The sequence below is a fragment of the Tachypleus tridentatus genome, chromosome 5 (genome assembly GCF_004210375.1).
Source record: "Tachypleus tridentatus isolate NWPU-2018 chromosome 5, ASM421037v1, whole genome shotgun sequence".
Lineage (NCBI taxonomy): Eukaryota > Metazoa > Arthropoda > Merostomata > Xiphosura > Limulidae > Tachypleus > Tachypleus tridentatus.
The window spans coordinates 47,452,333-47,474,572 of NC_134829.1; the positions used below are offsets into that span (position 1 = coordinate 47,452,333).

General features: G+C 34.4%; 2 protein-coding genes across 3 annotated transcripts in view; one reads left to right on the plus strand and one right to left on the minus strand.

Annotated features, from left to right (window-relative positions):
* The window catches only part of LOC143251089 (uncharacterized), a 181,802-nt gene that overhangs the window by 67,770 nt on the left and 91,792 nt on the right, over nucleotides 1–22,240 (plus strand). The gene's annotated exons all lie outside the window — the stretch shown is intronic.
* On the minus strand, nucleotides 5,919–10,275 carry LOC143250277 (uncharacterized). The gene is made up of 4 exons (XM_076500741.1): nucleotides 10,151–10,275; nucleotides 8,722–8,898; nucleotides 6,878–7,133; nucleotides 5,919–6,327 (listed from the first exon to the last, which is right to left on the minus strand). The coding sequence occupies exons 1-3, from the start codon at nucleotides 10,232–10,234 to the stop codon at nucleotides 6,879–6,881; spliced, it is 516 nt and encodes a 171-aa protein (XP_076356856.1). The 5' UTR covers nucleotides 10,235–10,275; the 3' UTR covers nucleotides 5,919–6,327; nucleotide 6,878.

Genomic DNA, 22,240 nt, shown 5'->3' on the forward strand with positions numbered 1-22,240 from the left:
ATAAGGGGTTCGATTCCCATCGGTGAGCTCAGTAGATAACCCGATGTGGCTTTGCTATAAGAAAACACACACACCCAAAGACGTACGTATATGTACTTTTGTTGTTTTTTACCTTAACCGCAAATATTAAAAACTAGACCATATTTGCATCACTAGTTTTTATAAAATTCTGTATGATATTAAATCTCTTATACCAATATGGTAACTTTGTTTACTAAAAATATATTTCCAAGTTCATAGCTCTTTCAAGCTGGCGAGAAAAGTTTGGAGCAGTAAAGTATGTAAGTGCTTGTATCTACACAAGTACTGTGTAATTAAGTTGAAGGTTCTGCTATTTTTCTGGTTGCTTTAGAAAGATTGGGTTCCATTGAGTTCGATCGTTTGTTTTCCTCGTTCAGTGTATCAATTATTGCTTGCTGTGCTAGGCCAAAGAACTTTGCATAGTTTAATAATACTTTGTAAGAGATTTATCCTGTCTTTTAGGATTACACGATTTTTAAGAGGTCTTAGAGTTATGCATCTGGTAACTTTTCCTTATCAACAAAGGATTGATAGAGGTGTTATTTTCCTTGTTGGATGTGACAGTTTTGTGCTTCTCAACATAGAAAACACAGTTTATTTGATATTAGATATTGTCTTTACTGTAGCCTGGAAAATTATTTTTTTGTCGTAGGTTTGAGGTACAAGAAATAAAGAGGTGAATAATGTATTCGTACACTATATACTGTAGAAGTTGTGTTTTATAGTAGTAACAAAAACTTATCAAAAACTGTTTGGAATAAAAACTAGTGTTTATAAAGGTCTAAAACTTTAACCTGTATTGCTAATCTTAAGTTTCAAGTAATTGTAACCAAGGAAAATATTATTTTCTGCTTAGTTTAAAGAAATTTGTGAACTAACACTACATTTCCTTATATATTCGTCATCGTATCCGCTAGTCTTAGCGAAAATTATAAACGAACTAGTTTATTTTTAACTATTTATATAGAATTTAACGCTTATGTTTAAGCTACGACTTTGGTACAATTACAGGTTACGTTTGTTGTTGTTTTTAATAACGTTCATTCTTCTACAGATAACGCTTACAACATTTTATTACGACCAATATGGCCCAGCATGGCCTGGTGGGTTAAGGTGTTCGACTCGTAATCCGAGGGTCGCGGGTTCGAATCCCCTTCGCCCCAAATATGCTAGCCCTTTCAGTCGTGGGGGCATTATAATGTTACGGTCAATCGCACTATTTGTTAGTAAAAGAGTAGCCCAAGAGTTGGCAGTGGATGATGATGACTAGCTACCTTCATTCTAGATTAACACTGCTAAATTAGGGACGGCTACCGCAAATAGCCCTCGCGTAGGTTTGTGCGAAATTCAGAAAAACAAGTAACCAAACAATTCTAATGTTAACTAAGTAGCCTATATTTAACCAATAAACCTTGCTTGAATAAAGTTCAATATCTAAGTCAAGTTATATCAGGAATCTGTGATGTATTACATCACTCAAAATAAGTACTAGTCAAGGCGACGACTTGTGAATAGTAAATCAGGTAGTCAAGCGGTGCCAAAAAAGACTTTCCAAGTAGTCGCTAAAATCGATGACTACTTAATATGACTATTAAATGTTAGTCATTTTTACTATTGTGTAGTCGGAAAATAGTCACGTGACGGTGGCAGGGATACCTGGCAGCTAAAAAATTTGACTGCTTTATAATAGTCGTTATGACTTTCGTTAGGTAGCCATCGTGACCAATGCTGACTACCTGACAATAGTCGCATTGCCTACCTGCAAACCACAACAGAGTAGTCATGACATAGTTAGTGTGACCCTATTCGTCCAAGGAGCGGTTGTTATTATGACCATCCATTAACAATGGGCTGTTGTCATTATGACTATCCAACGACCATGGAAGATAAGTCACGTTGACCCGGTCAGGACCACCTCTACAATGCCACTGACCATCTTCAGTCAGTTGTGGTCAGCAGAACCATCACTGAGCAGTCAACTCCGCTGCCATCTGATGATTCAACCGAAGTCCCAGTAACATGCCACCATCTTGAAAAATATAAAATGCATCTTAGCAGCACCATTTTTATTCCAAACTGAACACAAGTGTACATCAATATACATGTACCAAAATAAAATTCAAAATGCAGCAACAATTTGAAAATAAACAACTGAATTTTCCACTTGCATGGTGTTAACCTATGAATAATATATCTGTATCTGGATTTTTGATGAGGAAAATTTCATATCCATGATCCTGACCATGTTGAATATTCAATATGTATCATGCAGTTCCATGCGAGTTTGGTTTCTGTTTCGTTTTCTAGTTTACGTTTCTTGGATGATTCGTTGTTGAAGAGCTACTCAGTCACACAAAATCCTGAGAGACATTAAATAACAAATGTTAAGTAACTTGAAAACAAAAGAATTCTACAAAATCAATTATAGGAGACTGTCAGGTTTATCGGAAATTAATAAAAAAGAAGTTAAGTTATAAACCACAGAACACTAGATAGGTCAATGCTTATATGTGAAGAAGCTTGCTTACGTACATGAGAAATCCAATGTGTTAAGAGAAGTTCTTTAGAAAACAGACTTGGTATAGCAATATTTAATTTGTAACATGTAACGGTTATAAGCAATTTTTTTGTACATATTTTTTCAGAAATCTGATTTCAATGATTTTAAGACGTAAATGTAATACATTCCATCTTTATCAGGAGTAATACTTTCAACAAACGATTTTATAAAATCAAGCGTGTAAGGTTCAGAATTAACGTGATCACTTGTTTTTGGAACGCTTGTTTGGTTTGTTTTAAATTTCGCGCAAAGCTACACGACAGCTATCTGCGCTAGCCGTCCCTAATTTAGCAGTGTAAGATTACAGGGAAGGCAGCTTGTCATCACCACCCACCGCCAACTCTTGGGCTATTTTTTACCAACGAATAGTGGGATTTCGTCACTTTATAACGTCCCCACGGCTGAAAGGGCGAGTATGTTTGATACGACAGGGATTCGAACCTGCGACTCTCGGATTAGGAGTCGCGTGCCTTAACCAGCTGACCATGCCGGGACCAATAGAAATATAGGAACACAGTTGTATAAACGTACTAAACGTAAACATAATGAAAATTTAAACCATCAGATTAGTAATTCACAAAATAGAAGACATCGACTGGTTTTCCACACAAAATGAAAAAGTTAAAAAATAAATAAAAGGTTGTCCAATAATAATAGCGAGATAATGCACCAATGAAAACGTTGAAAATGAAATTCAAAACCTAAAATAATTCTTAAAATTAAACACAATAGAGGCTGTACTATAAAAAACACACACACGCCCGAAGACGACCAACTGAGAGATATGATTGGTGCAAGTTTATTCATAAAACATGACGTGAAAATTGAAATAGTAACTAAAGAAGGAACTAATATTAAAAGTACCGAAATTATGACATAATGAAAATTACGGTACTGACATGGTGTATGAAATAATGTGCTTGGACTGCGAAAATTACTATAAAGGAGAAATACGTATTAAAAATAAAAACTACTAGACGAAAGGAATATGAAAAACGAAATGAGTCAAACATAAAAATAAACATAAGATTCAAAACAACACAATTTGTAAAAAAATAAAACTGTTCAATGTGAGTAAAATCTCAAACAAATTTATACAACGAGAACTTTAGTGATAAAAGAATTAAATACTAAAATAAAGAAAAAGTAGTGAGAATCGTAATATTTGTGTGAAATTATTTCCATAAAAATGAATGCTGTCAGTATAATTTTGAGAACGATTATCTGATTTGTTATACACGTGAGTTGAATACATTTGAATATATTGCCCTACTGTTGAAACTGTACTGAGGTAAATGTAATATATCCATTAAAAGCTGTTTCAAAAATTCTGTGTGACTTTAAATATCTTCGTCCAGAAGGGTATTTCGCCACGCTGCCCAACTCCTAATGACAGATAATGAAACATTTAATATATTCATTAAAAGCTGTTTCAAAAATTTTGTGTGACTTTAAATATCTTCGTCCAGAAGGGTATTTCGCCACGCTGCCCAACTCCTAATGACAGATAATGAAACATTTAATATATCCATTAAAAGCTGTTTCAAAAATTCTGTGTGACTTTAAATATCTTCGTCCAGAAGGGTATTTCGTCACGCTGCCCAACTCATAATGACAGATAATGACATGTTTAACATATCTTTTAAAAGCTGTTTCAAAAATTCTGTGTGACTTTAAATATCTTCGTCCAGAAGGGTATTTCGTCAAGCTGTCCAACACCTAATGACAGCTTTTACTAGCGAAATTCGGGTGTCCAAATTGTTTAATTATAAGTAGCTGAAAAACTACCATAACTTTGTTCGCCCCTTCCCCAGTGGCACAGCGCTATGCCTGTGAACTAAGAACGCTTCTTACAAACTGGGTTTCATACCCTTGGTGGGCATAGCACGGTTAGCTCTTTGTGCTAAATTTCAAACAAACAATAAATCTGTCCACCGTATTTAATACAACAAACATAAATTTAGAATTAAAACTTTTCATGAATAAAAATAAGATTCTAAAGATGGATAACCTTCTGTAGTATATCAAATGTTACAAGTTAAAGATGGATAACCTTCTATAGTATACCAAATGTTACAAGTTAAAGATGGATAACCTTCCATAGTATATCAAGTGTTACAAGTTTTTATTTACTTTATAATAAATTATATTTCTCTGTTTTACAAATATCAAGAGCAGGTTTGTCATCGAAGTCCTTTACATAAACGTCCTCTACCAGGGTTTAAGACTTTACCGTAAATTTATACAACTCTTTTGACATGATGGCGTTTCACAGTAGGGTAAGTCCGAACAAACCAAGTTACTTTAGAACATTTCACAGCAGGTTAAGTCCGCACAAGCCTAGTGACATTATGACGTTTCACAGTAGGGTAAGTCCGAACAGACCAAGCTAATTTAGAACATTTTACAGTAGTATAAAGCTGTACAAACCTAGTCTCATTATGACAATACATACTATGGTAAGTCCGAACAGACCAAGTTACTTTAGAACATTGCTTAGTAGGATAAGTCTATACAAACCTGATGTTTATTCTGATTAAGACCCATAAACAGATGCAAGTAAATATGAAGCTGGATTGTTCTTGATACATTTAACTGGAACGTAAAGACAGTACTTAAAAACAGCGAATTCACAATAAACTGTTGAATAGAAAAAACGGTTTATTCTTTCCAATGAAACAATACTGTCGGGTTGCAGACGTGTGGTTCAACAGATGGCACACGTTTTAGTACAGAAATAAATCTAATATGTACTAACTGTTTAATATGATTATAAAAATTCCATATCTCTTAAGAGTCGCACTAACAAACCATGAGCGCCAGAAATAGGTAAAAGGCATGTGTGGGGTAATTTGTCTCACATGGTTTTTGTATTAATGCGCAGCCATGGAATCAGAAAGGCCACAGTGTTCGTTGTAACTTTACAAAAGGTTATAAAAAGGGTATTTCCAGTTGATTGTTCTTTGCACAAAGCCTTTTACTGTTAGTTTGTTTCATTTGTAGCTAAACACTGCGCCAACTGTCCGGGTGTTTAGTGTTGTAAGGTCCCGGAGATGACACTGAACTATTATAACAGGAATGTTTAGCGTTTGTTGAAGCAGTTCCGTTATTGTTCTCTTTCATTGTGTCACGAATGAATTTTAAGTGACAGAAACACGGTGTCTATCAACGAATTAACTCTACGTTTATTTAGTTTAAATATAATTACCCCCCACTGTTAAAAACCAGGTTTCGATATCGGTGGTGGGCAGATCACAGATAGCCCATTGTGTAGCTTTGGGTTTAATTCAAAATAATTAATTAAATATAATCTGGTTCGTGATCACTATTTCACCCTAAATTTCTAAAATCGTAACACATTCACGACTAACTGAAATAAAACACATTTAAAATAACTAAGTATATTTGTTGACTACAATGAAGACGAGACATAATCATTCAGCGAGTTAAGAACAAATAAATGTATGTAAATAGCCTCGTTATGCGTTTCGGTTTCTTTATTTTGCATAAAATGATACATAAAGATATAAAAATATCAGCTTGTCAAATGAGAATACAAATTGATATGAAACCACACTCTAAGACGTATAAACTAGGATCTCTTCTAATTCGTGAAACAAGCCAGTCAAAATATGGATTTCAGTTGTACATCACTTGAGCAGGAAAGCGTAACACACCAATCAGTGAAAGTGTTGAAAGGAATTCGTAACAACTTTTGCAGTGACTCATCTTGAGCGGTTTGGCATCTAAAGAGACGTAAAAATATATTTAGTTTATTAAAATACAGTAAGTCCTTGAATCAAACTAATGTCATTCATATAGGGTTTATAAAACTACAATAACCTTAACAAAAACATATTATATATGAATTGACCTTTTACAACTTTATTATTATTATGATTTAATGTTATGGCTAACTGAATTTTCTTCGGGCTGATACAAATATCTATTCATTCTGATAAGATCTGTAACAACTACGACTGACAAGACGTTATCAGTACGACTGTAACTTGTTTGCTAGTTATATACTAGTTAATATTCGAAACAGTACCTATATGGAATAAGGTCCACTACGTTATCTGTGAAACCCATTACGTCTCAGCACGTGTCGTGATTTTTCTAGTTATTACTTCAGTGATATCTAATGATCGGTTTTGGTAAACAAAAACCAAAGTATAGTTTTCTGTATGGCAGTAATATATATATAAATATATGTTCATTGTTTTGTATTAAATCAGATCGCCTATAGGACAGTGAAGTTTTGCTTTGAGCACTTTATAAGTGGGGATAACTTACCCTAGTCCCACCACCCTCCATAACCACCACCACCTCCTCCTCCACTTCCACCACCACCACCAAACTTTCCGCCTCCACCACCACCACCACCACCGCCTGAACTCAGGGAAAGGGGTACAGCAAGAAGTCCAAGAACAACGTTTCCTCCACCACCACCACCACCTCCGTAGCCTCCACCACCACTGCCTCCACCTCCAAAGCCACCTCCACCTCCGTGACCACCTCCGCCGCCTCCGCTTACTGACACTGGTATCGCCTGTAAATAGATGTGCTCATATGTTACCTTTTCATTTCACCCATCATACGCTTTAATAAGAAACTATTTTAAACATCAGACAGTAACTGACATAAACAAATACGTAAAAACTTTTCATTGATATCAAATGGTATCCTGTATTTTACAAAGTGTATATGTATGTATTCTTGCATATATTCGTATTGGAAAATCGAACCTATAGGTGTATTGAACAGCGTACTTTGTAAATGTCACTCGTGAACATTCTGGTTACTCAAATCAAATTGTCACTCACCTTTTGATGCATCCAATTAACGATTCATCTTACTTTTGTTATGTTCAATATTGTGATAAAAAGAAGATAAATTTATTTTATCTTGATTTGCAGTGATTTTTATCTGTAGACTTCTTATCGGTGTTTTCTTATTTTAAAATAAGCTGTGGACACGCGGTCACCCGTTTGTTAAAAACTTTTGTAAATATACAAAACGTCAGAGAACGCCCGTGAAAGTGGTCTCATTTCATGAATATTTCTCACGTCTTACGGTTTTCTCCAGCAGATGTCGCAACCCGTCTAGATGTATTTGTTTGCTTTTTTTTCTTATAGCAAAGCCATAACGGGCTATCTGCTCAGCCCACCGAGGGGAATCAAACCCCTGATTTTAGCGATGTAAATCCGGAGATATACCGCTGCACTAGCGGGGGGCATTTGTTTGCTTGAAATTAAACACTACGCTACAATGGCTACCTGAGCTCTGCCCACCACGGGTATCGAAACCCGTTTTCTAGCGGTGTAAGTTAGCAGACATACCCTGTACCAGTATGTGGCTTGTTCTTTATTTTTAATAATTATATTCTCGTTGGATATGTTAAATGTTTTCTCTATTTATTTTAATTTTTCTTTACCTTCAGTATAATAGATATGAAATTTGCGTTAGACTTCGACTTAACTAACCTAGTTTAAACAACTGACTTAAAAGTGTATGTAAACTACATTCTAAATTAAACATTATTTTGTGAGTTAAAGTAATATTAATCAACAACTAATGTGATACAATTATTTGAGCTAAAAGACACGTTATGTGCGATTTGACAGATTTTAAAATTTTCCTTAGAGTGATGCGAAGTTTAATGTAATGCGTTATGGATCAAAAGGTCATAGGTTCGAGACGTCATATTTCCCCGAACATGAACGAAGCCCCGTACATTAAAGTGTATCTATGTGTACATTCTAAGTGTAACTGTCAATCTCGTTAGAAGTAGTTGTATAATAGATGGCGGTCGCTGCTCGTAGCTTGGCCTCCATTTGGTCGATAGTTCTAAATTATAATTGGTTATGTACGTAAGTTAAAGGTCATTTAGCCCGTATGTAGCGTAATATTTGCTTAGGCTAAAATCTCAGGATATGTGAATAAACTAATGAAGAATAGTAGAGCACATTTCTTTTTTAATGAAAAATAATAACATATACCAAACAACTCTCGGGTCAAAAAATGTTCTATATTAATCAAAACGCTGTGCTACGTGTAGATAATACAAAACCCTGATGGCTAAGTTCTTCTATCTGCATAATGTTTTATTCTCATACTAACCATATACGTAAACTTACCTGAATACTGATGGAGCCACCACCACCTCCTCCGCCTCCGCCATGACCACCACCCCCTCCACCACTTGAACCATATCCAGTGGCTGAAACTTTCAGGTCATCCTCTGTTTTTAAAGTGTCCTGGATTTCTGCCTGGACCACGGTTGTAGTCAGAAGCAGAGATGCAATAAACGCCACCTAGCGGAGATATATAGTATATCTAAGTAACACGTGACAGTAGAGAATAAAACCATCTCAAAAATATTGCTGAAAAAACAAGAAACAAACAAACTACTAAAGAAAACTACCATTGGAAAACAAATATATTCAAATCAATTTGGTGGATTTAAAAGCACCTACTAACTGTTTGCAAATAATTTATTATTGTGTTTCCACTGCAATGTTAAAAAAAACAACCAATGACAGTTCTACTTGAACAGATAATATACTTGAAGTTTGGCAAATATAGTTTTGTGTGGGGAAAAAATTTAATTCTTAATTTAATTTTTTTTAGTATTCGGAGTTCAACGCTAAAATCAGGGGGTTCGATTCTCCTCGGTAAACACAGAAAATACCCCGTTATGGCTTTGCTATAAGAAACAAAAACACAAACAGTTCTCTGCTACCTTTTTTAACTGTTAAGTATATTTTATTATTCTGAAACCTTGAGCTTAAAATTATTTTAATATTTGTATTTCAGATTATTATGAAGGTACACAATTGTTAAGCAATAAGCTTGGGATTTTATAGTATTAAATTCAGGGTACGATCCTGGCGTAACTTACAGTACTCATAGCCAGCTCACTGTGTTCGTATTGTCTGACCCTACTGTACAGTTCTCTATTTTGAATCTGGTGAGTCTGGTCTGATTCCGTGTGGTACGACAGAATATACTACCCAGAGGAACAACGGTAAGTCTACGGACTCACAACACTAAAATTCGGTGTTTGATTCCCAGCGGTAGACACAACAGCTAGTATAACGTGGCTTTGCTCTAAAACAAAGAACCACAAAATATTTCCTTCCACTTTAAGCTGTGAACGCGTTATAAGAGTGACAAAGTAGCAATAAATCCCTTATTATGTATGGTAGGTGGTAAGGTGTTGCTGACTAGTCTGTAGTTCAAAACTAAGGAGTTACTTTGCTGTAACTGGAAAAATACAAGTTTTGGATTTAAAGCCAACCAATTTAGTTTCAATTTATTTTCAAAATTAAATGCACTAATAGGCATGTTTAGTACCTATCTACATAAAGATAATTTTCAAAACCAAATGCAGTAAAGAGCAAGTTTAGTTTCGTATTTACACAAAGCTTATTTTCAAAACCAAATGCAGTAAAGAACAAGTTTAGTTTCGTATTTACATAAAGATTATTTTCAAAAATAAATGCAATAATAGGCAAGTTTAGTTTCGTATCAACAATAGCCAAGTTTAGTTTCGTATCAACATACCCGTGTCTTCATAACTGTTGGATATATCAACCGCTGTTGTTGACTTAATGTGTAGAAGTGAAGACTACAGATCGCTCGTCGCATTATATACTCTGGTCAGAAACTTTTCTTTCTTTTTTTTTCAACAAGCATTTTAAAGAAGTTATTTCACAAAAAAAAGAACAAAAGACTCCATTTTAATACAATTTCAGTGAGCCAATACCTGATTCGTTTTTTCCTCATTAACTATGTTTGGAACGTGTGATGAGATTGTCATAATCTTTTCTATCGTCTGTTCCACCAACTCGTCACTTGAGCAGTTGTGGGTCAACTACTTAAAGATCTCACGCAATCCATTGAGGAAACTTAATAATTGCCTTTTTTGTTGTAAAGTCTGCAATTATCTTGAGCTTCAAGCAATTGTATCTTTATTTTATAGCCATGTTACTTTCAAACACAAATGAGGATACGATGCACGTTTTGCTTATTTTTTATGAGATTTATCTATCGTCTACTTTTACGAAGTTTCATCTACAATGTCTGCGTTTCTAAGCCTATCTTATGAACTGATAAATTAAACGATTGTAAATTAAATGTCTACATAGCCTTACGTGTTCTATTTCGTTAAGACTAATGAAAGTAAAGTAACAAGTGTTTGTAAAACCTATTTCGTCATTTCTTATCTATAATCAGGTCCAACGAACGAAGAATACCATTTAAAATTCGGAGGATTCATTTATTATTATGTTGTTGTTTTTTTAAAGGAATTCGACCAGAATACGACGACAGGGTCGAATTGACCCGTTTTTATCTTTGAATGGTATAAAAGAACTGGAATTAACAATTTTTTTTATTTCACTGAATATTCGTTTTAGTTCTATAAGTGAAACATTGTCTTGCTACATTCTTAACGGTACAGCCAAATTAGACGATAAACAATAAATGGTTAAGAAAGATTAATTACCGTTTTATTAATGAGTTAAAACTCTGTTTAACAAGAAATCTCTAAAACAACGAAAGTAACAAAAACGGAAAGAGCAAAATTAGGTGAAATTCATTATCATTTTTTACAGACAAAAATAAAAAACATCGAAAAAGGTATACGTATCCATTTCAATACTGTTATCTAGTACAGCGGTAAGTCTACGGATTTACAACGCTAAAATCAGGGGTTCGATTCCCATCGGTGAGCTCAGCAGATAACCCTATGTGGCTTTGCTATAAGAAAACGCACACACACACACACACCCAAAGACGTACGTACATCCGTATATGTACTTTTGTTGTTTTTACCTTAACCGCAAATATTAAAAACTAGACCATATTTGCATCACTAGTTTTTATAAAATTCTGTATGATATTAAATCTCTTATACCAATATGGTAACTTTGTTTACTAAAAATATATTTCCAAGTTCATAGCTCTTTCATAGCTGGTTGCTTTAGGAAGGTTGGGTTCCATTGAGTTCGATCGTTTGTTTTCCTCGTTCAGTGTATCAAATATTGCTTGCTATGCTAGGCCAAAGAACTTTGCATAGTTTAATAATACTTTGTAAGAAATTTATCCTGTCTTTTAGGGTTACACGATTTTTAAGAGGTCTTAGAGTTATGCATCTGGTAACTTTTCCTTAGCAACAAAGGATTGATAGAGGTGTTATTTTCCTTGTTGGATGTGACAGTTTTGTGCTTCTCAGCATAGAAAACACAGTTTATGTGATATTAGATATTGTGTTTACTGCAGCCTGGAAAATTATTTTTTTGTCGTAGGTTTGAGGTACAAGAAATAAAGAGGTGAATAATGTATTCGTACACTAGATACTGTAGAAGTTGTGTTTTATAGTAGTAACAAAAACTTATCAAAAACTGTTTGGAATAAAAACTAGTGTTTATAAACGTCTAAAACGTTAACCTGTATTGCTAATCTTAAGTTTCAAGTAATTGTAACCAAGGAAAATATTATTTTCTGCTTAGTTTAAAGAAATCTGTGAACTAACACTACATTTCCTTATATATTCATCATCGTATCCGCTAGTCTTAGCGAAAATTATAAACGAACTAGTTTATTTTTAACTATTTATATAGAATTTAACGCTTATGTTTAAGCTACGACTTTGGTACAGTTACAGGTTACGTTTGTTGTTGTTTTTAATAACGTTTATTCTTCTACACATAACGCTTACAACATTTTATTACGACCAATATGGCCCAGCATGGCCTGGTGGGTTAAGGTGTTCGACTCGTAATCCGAGGGTCGCGGGTTCGAATCCCCTTTGCCCCAAACATGCTAGCCCTTTCAGTCGTGGGGGCATAATGATGTTACGGTCAATCGCACTATTTGTTAGTAAAAGAGTAGCCCAAGAGTTGGCGATGGTTGGTGATGACTAACTACCTTCCATCTAGTCTTACACTGCTAAATTAGGGACGGCTAGCGCAGATAGCCCTCGAGTAGCTTTGCGCGAAATTAAAAACAAAACAAAAAAGTATGTCCCACATATCGATCACCATAAGTTTTAATTGCATGGCATAGAGTCATAACATAGAAATTAATATTAAATTACATATAATTTTTGTTTTCTGTTCTTAAGCATAAAGCTACAAAGTATCGATCTTGTTTGTTTGTTTGTTTGTTTTGAATTTCGCGCAAAGCTACTCGAGGGCTATCTGCGCTAGCCGTCCCTAATTTAGCAGTGTAAGACTAGAGGGAAGGCAGCTAGTCATCACCACCCACCGCCAACTCTTGGGTTACTCTTTTACCAACGAATAGTGGGATTTACCGTCACTTATAACCGCTTTTAGGGTTTGTTTTTAATGCATAGCACACAATGGGCTGTCAGTGTTTTGCCAACCTGGGGAATCGAGCCACTGATTTTGTAATTCAGTAAACTTACCGCTAACCCACCCCAGGGTATTTTTATGGCATAGGGAATCATACGAAAGAACAAAAAAAGAATCAAAGTTGGCTCACTGTGACAGTAGGCCTGCCCTATACTATTTAGACTCACAACTACATGGTACATTAGAAATGAAAAGTAGAGTTCACATTTGTTTGTTTTCTTTGTTCTTCTTTTAACTATTTACATTTCTTCGTAAAATTAAGGATTATCAAATCACTTTGTTTGTTTTCTGATGGCGACTTGCCAGTTGAGTTTGTCATTTTTTTATATATGTTCAATATTACCCTACGTTCTTCTCCGAAAAATATCTAAATGTTTATTTACCTAGCAACCACGTCGTCGGTATTAAGTAAAATGAACATTCCTGAACAAAACCATTAGTTCTATTGATGGAGTACAGTCGCCTTTGAATGTATGGCAGTAATTAACAGACACTTGAAGTTTCCATACAAGAGTTGAGAGAATACCCGTTTGATTGCACCCAGAAACCGTAAAATAATTATTCCCTTCATGAGTTAACGCCCATTTTACGTACAGACTTAAAAACCTATCAATTTAATCACATTAATTGCAATGTTGTAATGACGTGTGTTCCAACACCTTACTATGCGAGTAGCGCAACAGAGTGCATTTCAATGTGCTCTATTTCTTGTACCTTTCTATTAGAAGACAAATGGGACCAATCTGTAAATATACTGTTCCATTTTAACTGCCTCTTCTCCACATATTAATGATAATGTCAATGGGTATAATCAAACATCATGGTTCACCAACTTCGTCAAAATACGATATTTGTAATCTGTCTTCACTCTATCCAGATGTGCCTTTTTCCTTCCTTGTATTTTAAACCTTTCTTTACGTAAAAGGAAAAGTATTCAGTGCATTCACCTTTTAAAAATATCTTAAAACTAAGGAGTTTACATTCGCAGGAAGTGTGAAAATTTGACAAAATACCAAAAAATATTGAATACAATGTGTAAACACATGTATCATGAAGCACTACAAATATATATCATTGTATACAATGTGTAAAAACATGTATCATGAAGCACTACAAATATATATCATTGTATACAATGTGTAAAAACATGTATCATGAAGCACTACAAATATATATCATTGCATACAATATGTAAAAACATGTATCATGAAGCACTACAAATATATATCATTGCATACAATGTGTAAAAACATGTATCATGAAGCACTACAAATATATATCATTGTATAGAATGTGTGAAAAACCTGTATCATGAAGCACTACAAATATATCTCATTGTATACAATGTGTAAAAAACCTGTGTCATGAAGCACTACAAATATATCTCATTGTATACAATGTGTAAAAAACCTGTATCAAGAAGCACTACAAATATATCTCATTGTATACAATGTGTAAAGAACCTGTATCATGAAGCACTACAAATATATATCATTGTATACAATGTGTAAAAAACCTGTATCATGAAGCACTACAAATATATATCATTGTATACAATGTGTAAATATCTGTATCATGAAGCACTACAAATATATATCATTGTATACAATGTGTAAAAAACCTGTATCAAGAAGCACTACAAATATATATCATTGTATACAATGTGTAAATATCTGTATCATGAAGCACTACAAATATATATCATTGTATACAATATGTAAATATCTGTATCCTGAAGCACTACAAATATATATCATTGTATACAATGTGTAAAAACCTGTATCAAGAAGCACTACAAATAAATATCATTGTATACAATGTGTAAAAAACCTGTATCATGAAGCACTACAAATATATATCATTGTATACAATGTGTAAATATCTGTATCATGAAGCACTACAAATATATATCATTGTATACAATGTGTAAATATCTGTATCATGAAGCACTACAAATATATATCATTGTATAGAATGTGTAAAAAACCTGTATCATGAAGCACTACAAATATATATCATTGTATAATGTAAAAAACCTGTAAAGAACCTGTATCATGAAGCACTGCAAATATATATCATTGTATAGAATGTGTAAAAAACCTGTATCATGAAGCACTACAAATATATATCATTGTATACAATGTGTAAAATATCTGTATCATGAAGCACTACAAATATATATCATTGTATACAATGTGTAAAAAACCTGTATCAAGAAGCACTACAAATATATATCATTGTATACAATGTGTAAATATCTGTATGATGAAGCACTACAAATATATATCATTGTATACAATATGTAAATATCTGTATCATGAAGCACTACAAATATATATCATTGTATACAATGTGTAAAAACCTGTATCAAGAAGCACTACAAATATATATCATTGTATAGAATGTGTAAAAAACCTGTATCATGAAGCACTACAAATATATATCATTGTATACAATGTGTAAAGAACCTGTATCATGAAGCACTACAAATATATATCATTGTATACAATGTGTAAAAACCTGTATCAAGAAGCACTACAAATATATATCATTGTATACAATGTGTAAATACCTGTATCATGAAGCACTACAAATATTTTTCATTGTATATATTTTTCATTGTATACAATGTGTAAATATCTGTATCATGAAGCACTACAAATATATATCATTGTATACAATGTGTAAATATCTGTATCATACTGAATTCATATGGTACCTTAAAACAGATCAAAATCAGTTTTTGACATTATTTAATTTCAAACATTCCAAGAACGTAAGTTTTTAAATTCCTTGTCTGTGAAGTTCGCGCAAAGCTATAATTTTACAATGACAGACTAGAGGGAAGTCCGTTGGTCAACAGCACTCTCCGCTAACTCTTGTGATCGAATATTGGGATTTGACTTATAACGAACCCAGGGCCCGAAAGTGTAAAGTTCATATTTAGGACAACAAACAGTAAAAAATATTAACTCTTTAAATTCACCATCCAGTGATGATATGTACTGAGGTAGAACTGCTATTTTTAATAGAAAATGTTAAAAATTCATCATTACTTCTTTCTCATACAACGTTTGGTAAATAAACAAGATACGTTCATCTGTTTATAGATTTTCATTATTAAACAATTGATTTTAAGAACAGTCAAACACCTGTCCACATTTTCATGTTGGTTGGATACATTGTTGTTTTGTTGTGTGTTTTTTTAATTAAGCACAAAGCTACACAATGGACTATCTGTGCTCTGCCCACCACGGGTATCAAAACCCGGATTTTAGCGTTGTAAGTCCGCAGACATTCCGCTGAGCCACTAGGGGGCCGTTGGATATATCATCCATACCGGTCACTTATTTGCTTAAAATGGTTTCTTCACCAAACAACCACCTTCCGGATGTCATTATTATATCTTTAGTTCATCTTATATTTATAAACAATCGTATTTCTAACCTCAACATCAGGAAAAAAAAAAGCCAGTAACCAGAACGCTCTTGGAAAGTGGACTTTCACAGGAGTAAATGGCAAATGACCGTTGTAATCATTTTGACCAGTTAAGTGTCATTGTACCGGAAGTGTCACGTCATGCTTTTCTAAGAATATGGCCTAATTTGTGATCTAGCACTGTGATGGGAAACAAAAGGAAAGAGTCGTTGTGAAATAAAACGTCTTAAAGGTTGGTTGGTTGATTTGGTGTTTTATGGCACAAAGCAGCTAGGCTATCTGTGCAACGTCTTAAAGGATAAATAACCTTTACTCACGTAAAGAAAATACAGGGAATAAAAAAATTAGTACAGAAATAAAAATTAGTCTAATCAAATAATAAAAGTTAAAACATTATTAATACAGTAGCGCCTCCATCGGCACAGCGGTATGTCTGTGGACAACGCTAGAAACAGGGTTTCGATACCAGTGATGGGCGGAGTGTTGTGCAGCTGTGTGCTTAACTTCAAACAAATTAATTACTACAATAATAAACAACTTTGTTTCGTAACAGAAGTGTCAAAAATTTTCCAGGTGTATTTTGAATTAAAAATACGAAGATTACTAACACAGGGGTCAGAGTTCATGCTGTATCGTTTTAAATGCTTATTTTTTTTATTTCTTTGTCGGTCATTGATTTAAACCTAATTTAACTCTTAATGAGTACTATGTCACTGAGGGACTTGTCAAGCTAGTACGACTTATAGCTGTTAAACCCTTCTCTAAGGGCAGTGTGAATTTCTTTGACATATTGATGGTTGCGTTGTTGTTTGCGTTGTATAGAATATATTGTACTTTGAGTTCGACAAGAGACTGTTTTTACTCTGCTCTAATGTTATGTTATGTTATGTTGATCAAACAAAGTACTGATAAACGTACACGTTTCATATTCAACTGTGTGTCAGACGGTACAGCGGCTCCGCAGCATAATACATTTGACTTTAGCTTTATCAAGGATATCTTTAAATCTTTGGCGTTTACAAAAAGAAACAAGAGTAATTTCAGACGCGATTTGATTTTACACTGAAGTGTAGAAATGGCCAGTTTCCAGACGTTATTGTTCCTATTGTAGTATATTTTGATTACATTATCGTAGAGCTATAATTTATGAGAAAATAAATTCCTTTGAATGTACAATAACATTATAAAAGCCAGTGAAGGCTTATAAAGCTAAAATATCGAATTCTATTTCCTCGGAGGACGAATTGCAGATGGCCCTTTATAACAGCTTTTCGCTTAAGAAAAACAAACGAACAGGACAATGAAAAGTGAAAACAACGTTCTTTTTCCTGTTATTTCAAAGGCAGTTCAGACAATTATATTAATTTTGTTTCATTCTTGTTCAAAGCCTCCGGTCCACTAGTTGGTCAGCGGTAAATTTGTGGAGCTCCAATGTTGACATCTAGGAGTTGATTCCCTGCGGTGGACAGAATGCAGATGGCCCAATATATAACTCTGCATTATGCAAATAATAATATAAAGTCTCTGAATTTGTTCAAGATATCACTATACAGATAATACTTTTTCGCTTCTATTTCATGAAGGCTATTGACTTTCATATTCGTTTTATCTTTGCTTAGATTTGTGTGCACCAGTGACAGTTGTGCAAACTGAACCCGGTGAAACACTGATTTTAAAACACGACAACTGTATCGATCTTGCAAACTACACCAGTGACACACTGTTGTTGTTGTTTTTAAACACGACAATTATATAGTAATTGAATATTGAAAAGATGATAGGAACTTCTCTGTTTTCCTATCTTTGTCTTTTTTTTTTTTTGGTAGGTGCTAAAAATAACCTTAGCAAACTTACATTAAGACCACACTGTTAACAATATTGTAACCTGAGCAGAACGAACTATTTTACTTCAGTAAAGTGTTTAAGTAAAAGACTTCAAGCTGAAAATGAAGATCTTATTTTCATTTACACTATGTTAACCTGTTCAGTGCCATAGACGAGATAACTCGTCCAAGCCGATCGGTAACACAGTGCCACGGACGACTTAATTCTTTCTCAATAATACCTAACTTCAGCACCATATGTCATTAGATGTCAGCACCATACATGCCTTTGACCTACTTACAAATCGTTTCACTTTCGATCCAAAATGGCGTCACGAAAAAGTTACAAAATGAAGAAGCATTATAGTTGAATTGTGGAAGCTGAAATACTTGGCAGTCAACAGGTTAAAGTATGGAGACCTGAAGTTCCAACAAACAAATAATTTATTATCTGAACATGTGTTACTGTTCTAAACCACTTGTGGTTTGTATTGCATTTTTCATTGTAAAATTATCTTCCAGAAATATTCCTTGTCTTTAGTTTCTTAAAGGGTTAATTTCATTAAAATTCGTTAGAATGTTTTCATTTTTATTTATTGTTCTTAAGCGTTTTACAAAATTATATTATAATTAGTTTACTATTAGCCGACTAATTTAGTTTTAAGACTTTCTCCCCTATAATTCCACATTCTTCTTTTATACTCCTCACTAAAGATGTATCACATATCGTCACTTTCAAATTTGCTTAAGGTGTGGCTCTGTTTTAGCGATTAATAAAAAAAAATACATTTTCCAAAACCCATTACCGTTTACTGAGTCTTTTCACTAGCACTTCCTAATAATATACTTTTTCATTCAATACAAAATATTGAGTCTGACTGCAGAAAATATGTGTGTGTGTTTTCTTAGAGCTAGTGGCCCGGCATGGCCAGGTGGGTTAAGGCGTTCGACTCGTAATTTGAGGGGCGCGGGTTCGAATCCCCATCGCACCAAACATGCTCGCCCTTTCAGCCGTGGGGACGTCATAATGTGATGGTCAATCCCACTATTCGTTGGTAAAAGAGTAGTCCAAGAGTTGGCGGTGGGTGGTGATGACTAGCTGCATTCCCTCTAGTTTTACACTGCTAAATTAGGAACGGCTAGCGCAGATAGCCCTCGAGTAGCTTTGTGCGAAATTCAAAAACAAACAAATCTTATAGGTAAGCCTCAGTAGGCTATCTGCTGAGTCCACCGAGGGAAATCGAAACAAAATTGCTGATGGCTTACTTTGTTGTCATAGAAAAGTTGTTTGTGAAGCTCATGTTACGACAATAGAAACAACAACAATAGATTATTTTTACTGAAGACTTCATCAGTATTTATACCATTTTTAACTATAAAGAATATTAATTTTTGTTTAACAGCTCCTATGCTTATTCTTTTCATTATCCAATCACAACTCGAGTTTCGGAAAAACTGGCGTTCGTTTGTTTCACAATTTCGCGTAAGTCACACTACTTTCAATTAAAATATTATTGTGAAGGCAGTTAGTTGAGAGACCCCAACTCCTACTTTTGGATTACCTTATCTGACAGTCACTATTATAGCATATTACTGGCTCTAAAGCGTGGAGCTTTTTTTATTTTTGTAATAACGAGTCGCGAACCATTAATCCTTGTATTCACAATCTGGACACTCTAACCACTACCTCACGCCCAGCCAAGAAATATTAATATTTTTATAAATAAATCTTCCATTAATAATTTTTATTGGAGATGACACAAAACTTCGTAACTGAAGAAAACTGTTTATACGATTTGTTTGTTTGTTTTTCAAAGTTTTAAAAATAAATGAGGGGTTGGTGCTGTTTTTTAAAATATTCGATGGCACTTCTAAAGTTAGTGTTTCTGAAAAATAAGAACAAAAGATTTATAAGCGGAATGTTTCCTTCTAGAGAAGGTAAAACTCTACAGAAATGCATATGTTTATATCGCACTCATTTCTAAGCTTGATTTATATATCAGTAAGCGGAATTGTAAGCCTTATTTTTCTATGTCTTTTTCTTATTTTAAAAGATAAAACCGTTAAGATACGTTGAACTTTTGAATTTCACGATTTAGGCCTTTTTTGTGCCTTTGCATGCTGTGATGTACCCTTAACGATCCTTGCCTATTAACAGATGTCACTTTTTGAGTGTTATTATTATAAAAATAGGAGATAAGTACAGTGAAGACATTCTTTAAGATGCAGTAATTGAGTGTGTTCTTTTACCTCGAAGATATAATGATATACACATATAAAGAACGAACATCCCAGAATAGGTATAGGAAATTAAAAACACAGTAAAGAACTAGTTATTATGTACAGCCGTATTTTATGACCTAAATATGAACTTGAGAGGACAGGAAAAAATTCATCAAGATACAAAAGCCCGTTTCTTATCTGCAACGTGTAGAAACGGCCGCGGAATTCTTGTAATGTGTTATCATTCCATTTGTAAGTCAACATTATTATCAAAATATAATGAAGATATAGTCAATTTTTTTCTCTCTCTTTAGGTCCAAGTTTTGATGTAGTGGTAATAACATGGAGTTGGTCACTCGTTTAGAGTGCACTATAAAGACAAAAGAAAACCGAAATTATTATTTAATTAATTATCAGCATAAAGTTGCACACTGTTCTATTTGCGCTGTGCCTATCATGGGAATGGAACTCCGAAGTTTAGAATTATAAGCTATGAAGGAAGACGTTAAAAAAAAAAGAATTACTAACTGTTCAAAAAAGTTCAGTTTGTTTCAAATTTCGCGCAAAGCTACACGAGGACTATCTGTGCTAATCGTTCATAGTTTAGCAGCACAAGACGAGAGGGAAGGCAGCTAGTCATTACCACTCACCACCAACTCTTGGGCTATGGTAAGAGGGAAGGCAGCTAGTCATTACCACTCATCACCAACTCTTGGGCTATGGTAAGAGGGAAGGCAGCTAGTCATTACCACTCACCACCAACTCTTGGGCTATGGTAAGAGGGAAGGCAGCTAGTCACTACCATTCACCACCAACTCTTGGGCTATGGTAAGAGGGAAGGCAGCTAGTCATTACCACTCACCACCAACTCTTGAGCTATGATAAGAGGGAAGGCAGCTAGTCATTACCACTCACCACCAACTCTTGGGCTATGGTAAGAGGGAAGGCAGCTAGTCATTACCACTCACCACCAACTCTTGAGCTATGATAAGAGGGAAGGCAGCTAGTCATTACCACTCACCACCAACTCTTGGGCTATGGTAAGAGGGAAGGCAGCTAGTCATTACCACTCACCACCAACTCTTGGGCTATGGTAAGAGGGAAGGCAGCTAGTCATTACCACTCACCACCAACTCTTGGGCTACTCTTTTACCAACGAATAGTAGAATTAACCGTGACTTTATAACATCCCACGGCTGAAAGGGCAATCATGTTCCGTGTGATGGGGATTCGAACCCGCGACCCTCAGATTGCGAGTCATTCAAAAAGGTAGCTAATACGACTTCAGTAATCTGGTAAGATATTCGATAAAAAGAACAAAGTATTTCCCAAGTAAGTTTACAGACTTACCATGCTAAAATCCGGGATTCGATTCCTCGCATTGGTTAGACGTTAGACGACCCATTGCGTTGCTTCATGGTGCAATAAAAATGTTCATGTATGAATACATATTTTTTCGAATAATGATATTTGACTCAGTAATTAAGTTATTCTTGTATAGTAATGGTATACAGTGTTGCTTTAGTATTGAATGTGTTATCTTCAATAAGATAGCACTTTACAGCAGCAACGCAACGCTCGATGCTAACAATTAAGAGGAACTGAATCATGTTTCATAGGAAATACAATGATACAGATAAAACTGTCAAAATAAATATGATAGGTTTACTGGTATGATACAACAAAATACAATAGTATATCCTAAAACAACGTAAGATATGATTGTTTTTTTATATCTTAAAGTGATAACACAAATTTGAGCAGGAGGGGAAAAGATATTAATCAGAATACCT